The following is a 13,830-nucleotide window of genomic DNA, read 5'->3' as shown; positions in this document are numbered from 1 at the left end:
AACATTAAGATCGGAAATGTTCTGAATATAATAAATTTACGAAAATTAAGTTTTCAAAGAAATTTAATTAAACATCTCTGCAAAATTAAATATTACCGGGAACTGGAACAGAACGTCTCAGTTATCGCCAAACGAAGGTACATGTTACGGAATTATGAATAATTAAAAATTGTCGAGAAAAAAGCCCCCACAACGTATTAAACGTTTTTTTTTTTTCTCTTTTTTCCATTTTCATTGCTTCGTCACTGCCACTTTCCGGTTCACGCGAGCCGCGCGGCTGGCGTATAAATCGCCAATGAAATACCGTCGAGGAGATTCGTCGGACTATATATTTTTCTGAATGCCTGTGCATCGCGACGGAAGACAAACGGCCGGAAATAGTACGTGATGCATGCGCAAGGAATCCTTTAACACATGTGCGAATTAACCCGATTGATAGAACACCAAAAGGATGCTCGTGGAGGCAGCCGTCAAAACTACCTCCCTTTTTTACCTTCAAATAGTCGTCCGTTTTTCCGTGTCCTCTGACCTTATTGGGCGGGGCGAGGGTACACCGAAACCAGCAACGACGTCTATTTGACAGAATCGAACACGGTATTTAGTTCCACGTAGAGTAGTGATTAGATGTTTCCTTTTTTCTGGGCGTTGATAAGCCCCCGCTCTCTGACGTAGCGTCGATAATATTTATCGATGCACAACGAACGTGTTCCCCGTCGATTAATCGCAATAGACTCGAAACGAGTCGTTCGAGAACGCATCGACGTTTCGAGGATAACCGATCGACCGGAAGAAAATTAAATACACCCTCTCGGACGAAGTCAGTAGATCGGGATACCGTACTAACGGCCAGAAAGAAAAGATGAAGACCGAAAGAAAGTCAAGTTGGCTCTTCTTAAGCCTCCGAAAATAGACCCGACTTCCAGAAATGGGGCGCTCTTTCGTATCATTCGATCCTCCTGCCATACTACTGTATACATTCGGTCTCTCTTACTGTTTTACTTTCTCCGCCTGTGTCTCTCATACTCTTTATTTCTCTTTGTCTGCCTCTACTTCGTCTATCAGACGCTCCCGACATTCCCTAAATACTTCCTTCAATCGCCATTCTTTACGGAGCAGTCTTAATCTCGCCCCTAATTTCGATTCGAATTCTCAAATTATTAGTAACCTTTCGATTATATTGATCGAGGATGCACACGATCAATCGTCTGTTTACTTTGGTTATTTATTCATTTTATTCAGACTTTTTCTGGTCATTTTAGAGCAAAACTAAACTGACAGATCTCTTGGTCAATTCTTATTATTTACATGGATATTTAACACATGAGTTTTGGATTTTTGAAATAAAAATTTCAGAAACAGTTTGTTTGATATCGAAACCAAAACGAGGTTTTCACGTGGGAGATTTTTCTTACTATATTTGAGATACCTTAGACCATCTTGCCTTTGCTATGAAAACTGTTATTATCAATTCTCGTCAGATTTCTTTATATACAAGAAATGCAAAAACTAAATGTTAAATATCTTAATGAATAATGAGAATTGGTAAAGTATTGTGTGTATTTATTTTTGCTAATAGCCAGAGAAAGTTCGAATAAAAATCGCGACTCAAAGATGGAACCCTTTCTCGTGAATTTCAACGAAAGATTTGTTAAGGGTATCTTTTGAATCTATTCGCGTATTCACAGTCAATGCTTATTTAGAAAAATTCATATGTTTTCCAAAACAAAATTATTTTAAAAGTTATATTATTACTAGAAAATCAATGGTCGACACGAACATAATTAAAAATCGAATAATTAAAACAAGGAATTTCTATTGGGTGAAAATAGTACTCTACGGTATTAAGCAAAAAGAGAATAAAAGAACCAGATGTTACGTATTACACAAAAAATGGAAAATTGTGTAATTTTCGTATACACATTTCGATTATTGAACTTTCTTAGAAGTATAAGTCGATCGTTATTATCTTGAGCTGTTTCTTCCAGCTGCTGCTCCTGTTTCACATTTCAGACATAAAACTATCAAAATCATAGTCGATCACTGGTTTTCCAAATATCCTTCCTCGAATTTAAAAAATAGGCAAATTCTAGTTACCGAAACAAATTTCCCCCGCTCCTACGAGAGTCCCAATTTTCAGACTATTTTCACCCGGATCTTTGGTCGCCTCGTTCACCGATCAAAAACCGCATGCAGTTCATCCCCCTCCCCATCCTGTCACAGCTTCGGAACAGAAAGAAGATCGAAATGGATCCGGTCCCCCCCTCCTCGTGCAAATTTAGATTCCCCTTTCCCAGTAGTCTCGAAGACCCATAAAAAAAATCCTTTGTAAAAAAAAGAAGAAGAAAAGAATGGGTCCTCCCCTACCCTACCCTAGCCGCCTCCACCTAAACAACGATTCCCAGAGCTGCCCCCCCTGGTTTTGCGCCCCAAAGCCCAGCCCCCCAGACCCCATTGGCCACATAGATAGAGTGCCATGCCATGCGTGTTCGCTCTTGCTGTAGGTATGTCGCGAGTTTCAACGCGGGGCGTGCAAACGCGGCGAGACGGAGTGCCGGTTTGCGCACCCCCTCGAGACGGTGCAGGCGAACGAGGACGGCTCTGTGACGGTCTGCATGGACGCTGTCAAGGGCCGATGCAATCGGGACCCCTGCCGCTATTTCCACCCCCCTCTGCACCTTCAAGCCCACATTAAGGCCGCACAATCTCGGGCTAGCATTGCGGTAATGCATTCTCTCTCTCTCTCTCTCTCTCTCTCTCTCTCTCTCTCTCTTTTTCTTTCTTCTCTCTTCTCTTCTCTTCTCTCTGCCTATCTCTATCAGTTTCTAATTCTTCCTTCTTCATTTTTTGTTTCTAACTGTCTCTTTACTTTTCACTAACTGGTCCCCCTCTGACTCTTCCTCGTGCGTTTTCTGCTCTGAGGGAGCTGGAGACATCAGTCCAGGAAACGCAAGGACTATCGTACGAATTTTATTGTTGATAAATCCAATAGAACCGTTCCTACCAAGGACTGATCTCTCGAGCTGGCACACCTTGACCCGTTTTCCCTCGTCTCTCGAACCCTGGAGTTTGAATCTCGTAGAGTGTTACCGATACCAAGATTTCTATCCGTTTCTTCCCCCGTACAAAGGAATCCTTTTCACCCTAATATCCGATAATTCTTCTGCACACCTATCCTTTGAGCCTTTGTGCCCCTCTGGCCTCTGTTTCCCTCGTCGTTCCTGGACGATGACCGCGCGACAAAAGCCCACGGTTCGTCATTAAAGGGACGAGCTTCCCGGATATATATCCGGAGCAGACGGGATGACGAAGGCACCGACCCCCGAAGGATACCGTGGAAGCGACCTGCTACCGTCTTTCGGGGGGGAAGAAACCCGATCTCTTTGTCGCGACTCCGCGTCTGTTTGTCGTCGCGGTCGCGTCCGTTTCGCTCGACCCAGCAATGGGGATCAATCAAATCACGACTTCAAATTTTAGCATCTTTGCTAGGAATTAAGACATCTACTCTACGGTCCCTAGGTGATTAAATTTAATTTGTAAACGAGCGTAAATTATGTTTCATCAATCTCTCACTTTGAAACAAAAATAATTAATTCTCGAGCTGAAACGTTCAAGGAAATGTATTTGAATTGGATTCATGAATTTTAGTTAGGAAAATAAGTATTGAAACAAATTTTAATGTATATAGCTTAAAATCGCTTAAAATCAAAATTTTGACAGTTTTGGTTTGACAGTCGACGTGTTGAGAATATTGATCATCTACGATAAAAGTTCGAATATTCATAATTTCTGTGTGGGAACTATTCGATTAGACATTGGTATCGGTAAAGAAAAATGAACTTAAAATTTTGACTTAGGTTTCTCAGACAGGACTAATTTTTTGTCTCTATAGATGTAAAAATTAATCGCTCGATGGGTCGAGCGACGACTGATCCCACGCTCCTCCCAACGTTTCTTCGACTACTTTCTCACTTACTCTCTTTTTACGCCTCTCTCTGTCTCTCTCGTTCCATGTAGCGTGTGCTTCATGTGCGGATGTTTTGTAAGTTGTTTTTATTTAATTTTTTTTTTCCATCTACGCTGGAAATTGGGTATTAGCCGACGCTCTGTCTGTTTGATCGCTGAGCTTGGCGAAAAGGTGCGGTGGTGGTAAAAATCTGTAATTTCGAGCACACCGCGTACCGCAGCTTCGGTTGGACGAGTCCCGAGTATACAGGAAGAACGAAATGCATGGAAAGGAAACGCTGAAATGCGAGAACGGGTAAATGTATTTGTTACGAAGGGCTCCGTAGCCAGCAAATGGTCGATTTCTGAACTCGTCGGAAATATAACGTTAGCGTTGGAACTTCTGGGCATCGTAAAAAATAACGCCGTGTCTTCTAATTAGCGGTACGAGTGAAAATTAATGGAGGGGAGCATAGACAACGCAGCTTTTTTCGTTTGGGGCTTCGTCATCCAGAAAATCTACTTTTATTATTTGTTGGTCCGACCACTAATCGCTGTTTCTACTTGTTTTAATGTTTCACTTTGTTGGATCTAATTAAAACCGAGAGCTGTAAAAACAGATATTGTTTTTATAATTTGAAGTATTACTTTCACATCCAGTAACATGGTAAATCACCGAAGAGTGTTCAACAATTTATTGTAAACTAGGATCAAATTGTACTATCGACTCAGAATAATATTCGTACGAACGAACAAAATACCTGTCTCGATTGCGAGAATTTTTATTTTATAAAGTCCATTCAAACTACAGTTTTTATTTAGCTTCTTTGTGATTTATAATTAGAGAAATTTTTTTAACAAACTTCCAATTACACTATCTAAATGGAATCTATTGAGAGAGTTTTATTTGCACCATAAAAAAATATAGAAAAAGTTCCTTTAGTTATTTTCAAACCTGGTTACGTACATGAATTTAAGTGAAAATATCGAGCAATGGTCAGACATGCTAATAAAATTTAATTTAATCGTGGCCTTAGAATTTAAAAGATTGATTTTCTTAAAAATAAAGCATAGTGAGTACTGCAAAATATATGCACAATGTTGTATCATCATCGATGTGATACAAACATCAATTCAAGTGAAAATATCGAGAAATGGTCAGACGTGCCAATAAAATTTAATTCAATCATGGCCTCAGAATTTTAAAAATTAATTTTCTTCAAAACACAGCCTGTTGTACTATATTTTCAATTCATTCTCGCATACAGAATAATTATACAAAATTACAAAATTCTAAATAGCATAATATATTGAGATTATACTTCACCTATTACGTTTCTCGTTTTCCTCAGACAACGATGCATCTCTGAAATAATCAACTAAGAATTTTGCAGGTATATTGTTGAAAAGTCGATATCGAGTTGAACCAAAAAGCCGTGTTATTTTCATTATTACTACTACGTCTTTATTCTATATATTGTTACTCATATTTTATTTTCAACCCTTTCCTTTCAAAATTACTTAAGGACCACAAGGAAAAATATTGCCTTATATTTACATGCATATTGCACGATAAATAATCAATTTATAAGATTCAAGCTCTCTCAAATCGACTCTTGCAACAACCTACGAATTTCGTCTGATTATCTCGTAGCCGAATTATCGCTCCAGGAAAACGAGAATAAAAATAATCTCGATTATTTTCCAGAACCGACAAACATTTTCCAACAAATTTCGACTAAATAACCACGCATTAGATCTGCCTATTTTCGCAATAATTATAGATTCCCATCAAGTTTCAAAAATTGACCATTTTCGCGGAATCTCAGCGGCCAAAGTCCAACCGTTACGACGATCGATTCGTGAAATTTCTTCCACCGTGCTCTTTGCTCGACAGTCAAAAAGGAAGTTCGTCAGAGTGAATGCAAAACTGCTCGAGAATAAGCGAAGGTAACGTCGTACTCGACGATCAAACGACTCGAAGTGCACGCATATCATCCCTGACCGCATATCGTGTCCTTATTTTCCAACCCTCCCCGTTTTCACGGCCTTTCTCCCACTTTCGCTCCGACCATCTGTCTTGTTCTCTGTCTTCGAAATTTCACGTGTACTGTCACCAATCTTTCAGTTTCCTGGGTTTGCGTGAAAAGGAGCTTTCGTTGCTGCGCTGCTTTTCGCCAATCTACGTCGAGTGTATACGTCGGGCTTCCCCCCTTCGAAACGCAGTAGTTCCTCATACGTACTCTATATACGCCATTACACACGTATCGAGCTCTCTGTATACATATGTACAGCGATACATATACGTATATGTATATATATTCATGTATGTATAGCACTGTCGCACGTGAGACAGGTTACCGAACCACAAGTAAAATTGGCCAATAGTTGCGCAGTGCTCGAATTACGCGATAGCCGTAACCGGTGTGCCGTCGAATACGAATTAACTCGTCCGCGGGACTAGCATCCAGAGCACGATAAACAGCCATTGTCATCGAATGCGACGACAAGCTTAATTAAACGTCAATTGTACGTAATTCGTTAACGTCGAACGGCCGTTAACGGTCGCACGAAAAAAAAACGAGACGTCAAACTCGATACGGTTATCGCTGATTTTGTACATTTATAATAGTTTTCACGTTGTATTTCCGTTCAACACACCCACACCGATCCCCTCGAATCCCGATTACGAATTCTCTGTTTTTGTGTTCCGTTCGAAACCACCCCCTCCACGTTCTCGTGATCCCGTATTTATTTTCTTTCATTACGTTCCCACCGATCGTACATGGTCCCTCTCTCATGTTTGTCGCTTTTGTGTTCGTCCGTTTTTACATTCTCCTGTATGATGTTCAGCCGTTTTTGTAGCGTGTAGTGAGTAGTACACGAGGCAGAATTCTTGTTAACATCACCAAAAACACCACTGTTCTATTTCTCTCTTTCTAGCAGCCTATCGCAGCTATCCAGGTGCAAAGAACTAGTTGCAATACACCAAATCACCTGTTCGGTACCTAGGTCAATAACGAGTACAAGATATTTCCGCAGTTACGCGTGACCGGCTCCATTTCCAGTTCGCGATCGAGAACGTTAAACGGGCATGCAAACAAATCGTCGGGACACTGTGTAATGATTCGTAAAATGAACATCACCACCGGATCATTTGTACGGTCTTTTGTACGTCCCAGCTCGTATCGTTGTTTAAACGTCGTCTTTCGCGCTTCTCTCCAAGGAATACGGAAATGTTCAATTAACGAATCCTGTGTTCATTTTAAGAATCATTATCGCTTTTCAAATGTCTTTCATGCTTTATTGGCTCCAAAGGTGATCTCCAAAAGCTGGCAGGGATAAAAATGTTCAACTTACGAATCACGTGTTCGTTTTACGAATCATTACGGTAACGTCGAAAGCCACGATCCCCCGAATAATCGTCCGATACGAAACGTTTCCAAACTGGGAGCTCGAAGTGGAGCGCGATCACGGTCTTGTAAATAAGAAGTAGTTAAAGTGACATGTATTTTACGAATGACACGTACACCACTCTGCTGACAAGCTGTGCTGCACGAACCCCGGCTATCAACCCCCGCTGCTGTTTTGCTGCCCCACACAAAAAATAAAATATATATATATATAAATAATAAAACGCTACACTGAGAGTTATCGAACCTAGAAAAGGAGAATCACAGACGCATACGTACGTCCGAAAGTCAGATCCGATGGGTTTGTTGGGAATGGTGGGCCAGGGACCAGTGAACTGCGTTCCGAAATCTGTCTTCGTTCACGTTGCACGCGTCCTCGCGGCGAACGACGTTGAACGACGTCGAAATCAGCAGCGGCCTCGCGACAGAGACGGGCGGAATCATATTGCGATGACTCGTGCACGGACAGGCTGTGATTTTCATTAAGATTTACGCGAGTTTTGCCCGTCTCTGCCTCGCGATCGTCCCTCGATCGTCGCTCGGTGCCTCCGGAGAACGTTGAATCCGCGGCTAGTGGGCGTCCTACCGTCGTCGCCACCGATTGCACGGCTTTTTTGCTAGAAGGAGACACGCGAGTTTGTGTTTTGCCAGAATCGAGGAGTCGAGGGACGATCGGCGGGCCGACGCGCGTTCCTGTCTCGCACGACGACGAGAATCGGCTTCGAAAGACGAGAGACGAGCGATCGTTTTTGGGGAGAGAGCACGCAAGCCGACGACAGCCGATGGGAACAAAAATATAGTCGTCGTTCCTCGAACGAGGGGCGAAACGATATTCCGATTCCGACACTCCGTCTCGGCTCGGTGAACTTGTCTTCGGGGGGACAGAATCGTCCATTGTCCGGGGGATAGAGAACCGAAAAAAAATAAATACTAAAAAAAAAAACTAGTAGAAATAAAAAAAATGAAAGAAACGATAAGAGAAAGAATAAAGAGAAACACGAGAGAACGCGAGAAAAGACATTTTCAGCAACGTCGCGCAGAAGACCTGCAGCCACACCCGGACACAATGGAAGAAAAGTCTCACATGGATGATTGCGGCAGACCAGCTTGTTGGCAGGGAAGTCTCATTCTCTAAAAGTGGTTTTCAATTTCCCAAGGGTGCATAGCGCGCGTACCGACGACAGTAACCTTCGTTCGAATTTACCACGAGGTCTACCGCCATTTTGAAAACGAAATTTCACCCTGGTTCGCGTACTTTCGCTTTCCAAGCATTTCTAACCCGTTGATATCGACGATCTCTAGGGAACTGTACGTTTATCGAGAGTCGATTCTCGAGCGGTTGAGGTATAATTATTTAACTGGCACGATTTACTCCTGCCTGAACCCTTAGACGGAGTGAACCGTGTAATTTGATCGGTTTAATTTATCCTATCAGCGGTGGTCCTCAAAATGTTTCTTTTTCTAGTATAACATGGTTTTACGAGTATTATAAATTGTTTGATAATTGTTTTCTTTCAAATGTTTCAGGCTATAGTTTTCTTTTTTAAACCTATTTTTGTTATACTTAACGTTCAGTAGATATTAAAACGAATTCGACAAGATACTAGAATTTTCCATTCTTGTTAATAACTTTCTAATAATGTTTATATAACATTTTCTTCTACTGATAAAGTTTTGTGCCTTACACGTGGGATACCTTGAATTTCATTCTATGTATGTTCAAAAATTGTACGGATTTTGCACTTCAAATTAAACTTTCTGCAAATCGAGGAACGCGTTGGTCAGGCAATACTTTATTTCCTCTACCATCATATTTTCGAACGTCAAATTTCGTCGAAAAAGTTTTTACAAACTCATAATTACTTGGTAGATAGAAATATCGATACTCGTTCATAATTACAAATTCCATATATAATTAATTTATAATTCCTATTAAATCATTCGTGTACATCTGTGTATTGCATATACTAAAACTGGGAATATTGTAACAATTTTTCATTATAAAATCTTAAGAAAACGAATTTTTTGGTAACGTTGAACTTGAAAAATAAAATAATATAAATTAATTAAAACTATAAAAAATAAATAAATTTAATTTGATCGAACAGCAAAACTATATTTTTGTTAATGTCTAACCAAAAAAAAAAAAAGTAAATTCTAAAATAACTGTGGAAAAAGAGTGTGCGATGTCATCGGGTTAAAATCAATTCCATTGGCGTATTCAGCGATCGACGCGAATACGAATCAATTTTGTAATACTTGAATGCAGCGTGTGTACGGTTTACGGTCGGCGCGAAGTATTCAACGAGAGCGATACTAATTGACGCGTCTAAAAGGAGAAAAGAATCGGCGACGGGAGCAGGAAATTTACCAAATAAACCGATTTAATCACGCGCGGCACCCTTTGATCTACCCCCGAGCATGGATATTCGTTTGCTCTCTCGTGATGTTCCATTAGATCGATTAACCTCGACCTCGCTGTCCCGGTATCGAGAACACCCATCATCGACGATCGCGCCGTCTAATCGCATTAATGCAACAAAATGCACTCTTCGGAATTGCTACGCCATAACTGAATGTTTGTCAAATGTACGACACGAAATCTCCCCTATTACTACCTACAGAGAAGGTACGGATCAGTCGCGAGGCTATGTAAACGCATGGACCGACCGATTAGACTCTGTCCACTATCGATTTGTACAAAAAAAGATACACGATTGCACGCACATCTACACGCACGTACATGCATCGTACACGTACACGTTCGACACCCGGTACGTACATTCCGTGAATCGACGCCTGATGGAGAGGACGACGCCAACGCTGAAACGATCAGGAACGGATCCTCGCGGGGGCGGACGCTTGAAAATAATGTGCAACTTGAAATAAAATTTTTTTCGTCAACTTTTTCAGGAGTTCACGCGATATCCAAAGAGAACCGGGGCTCTACTACCTGCGAACGTCCGTTCTTCTCTCTCGTTTTATCGAAATCAATTCGCGCGTTGGCTTTCCGTATCCGATGTATTTCTTTTTCTCGCGTTCTCGCGGAGAAACGAGGGAGGAAAATGGAACGATAGAAACGAAAGATATCCCCGGCGAAACTAATAAATTTCGACAGATAGCCCCCGATTATTGCAGATGTTGCCGGAGTCAGAAATGCCAGCCGGATATCCCGATGGACGACGAAATGGGATTCTCCGTTTTCTTTCGTGCGCCCCGCCTCTTCGCCACTTTTTCAGTTTCCCACCCTCGGTTACTTTATTTTCAATTACCAGGGCGCTGCTATTAGCGTCGTCCGGCCACGTGGACGTTCGCACCATACTGGTACCATTAGTTTGCAGGTCGATGCTGACAACCGGACTACCATTGCCAATTATCTCCGAATAACTGTTCGCCATTACTGTTTCTACCGCTGTTGTACTTGTTAATCTTGTCACGGTTTGCAAATTATTGTTGAAACTGATCAGAATGTTTCTTTTAGGAGTACCGGACTTAACGGTTCAACGACGTTTCCGGTTTCTGTTTTTTTTTTTTCTTTTTTCTTTCAAATATTTCAGGAATAAACGCGCTCACGAACGGCCATCTTGTTTTCCTCGTTCTTCCGTTCTCTCCTCGAAACCGCGAAATTTGACTGACAACGAAATTGAAGCGTTTCTCCTTCGTTTGCTTACTTTGCCTTCGACGGTGTCGACGCGCGTTTTATCGTTCGCGGTTTTGTTGTCAGCTGCGTTTCGCCGGATAAAAGAGCCGCTGTTCGACGCGAACGCGCCTCTCCGGTTCTCTCTCGATGAAAAACGAGATCGCGGGGACGAACGGTCGACCGATCGAATCGCAAGATAGATACGAGCGATTACGTCAGACTTGATACCGGCACTCGTGAGAGCAACTCGAGAAGCGCTTTTGCGTCCCATAAAACGCGCGTGCATATTAATCTACGTACGTGTCGTTTTACGCGACGGAAACGTTCGCCATGAAAATTCTGCGCGCGCGTGTACAACGACGCGCATGCGTACGAACGAAACGCTCTCGCGACGCCGTCCGGCTTTACATATGTCTATATATATATACAACACATATATATATATATATATATATATGTATGTATAACATAGTGTACTATTATATTTATGATCATCTACGTAAATTATCGCGACTGTCGTTTCTTGCCTTTAGCCTCAACTGGTCTGTTTTTCTTTTTTTGATTTTTATCTTGCCCTCTTCCGCCTGACGATGCTTCTTCATGCTTGCTGACAAAAACCTTCGTGCGCTTCGCTATCTGCCAATTAACGCCTGCGAAAACTGAAAAATTATGCCGACCGACAAAAAAACTCATGCGCCCCCCTCCCCCCGGATTATCGAATGCAACGACGACGAATATCGAAAATTGACTGCATCGACGCCTGAATGCAAATATAAAAAAAAATAAATGAAAAAACGACGTACGCCGATATAATTTGAACCGGCTGACCACGAAAACGACGACGATCGTGATAAATACGTACACGTGGGATGTCTCGGGGACACCGAACGATTAATCTGGCGATGCATCGATGCACCGACTACGGAAACGGAATGAAAAACGCCCACGTGCGAAACCGGGGGAAAAAAAACAAATCATGGATTAACTGGGAAATATTCCGGAACGATACGCAAAATATTTTACGAAATAAAATATATATATATAAAAAAGCAGACGGCGACGATGCCGACAAACGTGGCGGGAATGGGCGCGTTGGCTGGCGGAGTATCAGGAGTGCCAGCAACTGCGGTTCCCGGAGGACTTCAGAGCGCCAGTATGGCGGGCATCGAACTCGGCAAGAAGCGGATGCGCGACTCCAATGATGATCTGCTAATGGTACCACGGCTTATGCATGGAGTACACTTTCCTTTTTCATAGCTGGATCTCGCGAAAATGGCTCCAACCTATCGGTCGCGTCACAACTGTTTTGGCTATCGTTTCCGTAACTTGTTCTTTACTAATTTTCCAACGACGACGGTTGGCTTCTTCGACGGAGTGAGTAACCATAAACTAGCACCCTACATATACATATAGTTCCTTCATTGTTCGTCGAGAAACTGTTCGAATAGATTTGTTGCCAGTAGTCTTTCAAAATCACTTTTTCGATCTCGGAACATTGACAATCATCTCGTAGAATTTTTTTGAAGGGATCGAATCGTATTTATTTTTTTTCTTCATTCGTTAATATGCATGGATCCAAATTATTAGTTTGTAATCTTAGCGTATTCTTTTAGATATAGTTCTCTGGTCGCTGCGAAATGAAATTTAATAGTCAAAGTGGAAATTAATTAATCGTATATAAACCGAAATATAAATAAGTATTATTGTTATATAAATCATTTAGATATGTTTAAGCGTAGTATCTTTTTACCGTTTTCGTTAGAATCCTCTTAGTCGTATTTCTTCCAGAATTACAGGCGTGGTTCTGATTCAGGAAGCAATTTCAGTTTTATGAACTGGTTTGACTCTAAATGGCTTTATTAAGTATATTATTTTCCGATTATTCTTTCGAGCATGAAGTTCTCTGTTATTTTTGTAGAATTTGTTCTTTTAATTTCGATGCATCTATTTATTAAAATACTGAAGAAGATTGTATATCAAATTTATGTATCCCTTTTAGCAATTATCGTTCGACTATAAATTATTTAAGGCACGATTAAATAATTAAAATAGATCCACTCGCGCGCATAAAATAGTAATGCAAACATGAATTCAGGTATTCTAGAGGCTAAAATAAGACGAAAATCAAGAATACCAATTTGTTGATGAAGGCTTCGTTGAAAAGTTATTAACATTTAAAGTTCCATCCATACTGAATTTTTTTCTCGAAAATGCGCAAGATTTCGGAGGTATGTCTATTCACCAAAAATTATTGTAATTGACCCCCGCAACTGAAAATAATTTTTCCAAAACGATTTGAAATTTTTTTTTCCCCGTCAAAAAATTTCACACCTCGAATTTTTTTCTAGAAAGTGGGTAGGATTTCGGGGGTATGTCTATTCACCAAAAATGATTGTAATTGACCCCCGCAACCGAAAATAATTTTTTTAGAATTAATTAAAAATTTTTTTTTTCGTCGAAAAATTTAAGCACCTACCCCCTGTCGATTTTTCTTAAAAATTCCTTTTTCATTTTTAGTAATTTTGTTTGACGCCCTACAGAAAAGTTGTCTAATACTTTTTTGTAGGTACCCATGAGCTCTACTTCAGAAAAAAGTTTCATTGAAATATATTCACAATTGTAGGAGTTATGGCTGTTTGAAAATTGGACCATTTTTATGGGGTTTTTCTCATTTTGCGGGGTCAAGGACCAACTTTTCGAATATTTTTGCGATTTGTACATATTCTCCATCAAAATACGCGTAGTTTGCTTTTTTAAACATTAAAATCGTCCAATCCGTTCAGAAGTTATGACGTTTTAAAGATTCGCATGAAAATTCGGGCAGTCATTTCTGGC

General features: G+C 40.8%; 1 protein-coding gene across 20 annotated transcripts in view; it reads left to right on the top strand.

Annotated features, from left to right (window-relative positions):
• The window catches only part of LOC143343149 (protein muscleblind), a 562,363-nt gene that overhangs the window by 514,368 nt on the left and 34,165 nt on the right, over positions 1 to 13,830 (top strand). For 10 of the 20 annotated variants that reach the window (XR_013079925.1, XM_076767716.1, XM_076767712.1 and 7 more), the window contains 2 exons: positions 2,502 to 2,720; positions 12,046 to 12,210. The exons of 5 other annotated variants lie outside the window; for them this stretch is intronic. Coding sequence is in view for 14 of the 15 variants with exons in the window: in XM_076767716.1 (XP_076623831.1) it covers positions 2,502 to 2,720; positions 12,046 to 12,210 (384 nt within the window). In the remaining variant the exon portion in view is untranslated. Of the gene's footprint in view, positions 1 to 2,501; positions 2,721 to 6,885; positions 8,419 to 12,045; positions 12,211 to 13,830 lie in introns of those variants that run through there. 5 more of the 20 variants (XM_076767711.1, XM_076767727.1, XM_076767715.1 and 2 more) reach the window with 5 other exon arrangements.

Source organism: Colletes latitarsis, chromosome 7, assembly GCF_051014445.1.
Source record: "Colletes latitarsis isolate SP2378_abdomen chromosome 7, iyColLati1, whole genome shotgun sequence".
NCBI lineage: Eukaryota > Metazoa > Arthropoda > Insecta > Hymenoptera > Colletidae > Colletes > Colletes latitarsis.
The sequence above is the reverse complement of the archived record's forward strand: the minus strand, read 5'-3'. Positions and strand labels throughout refer to the sequence as shown.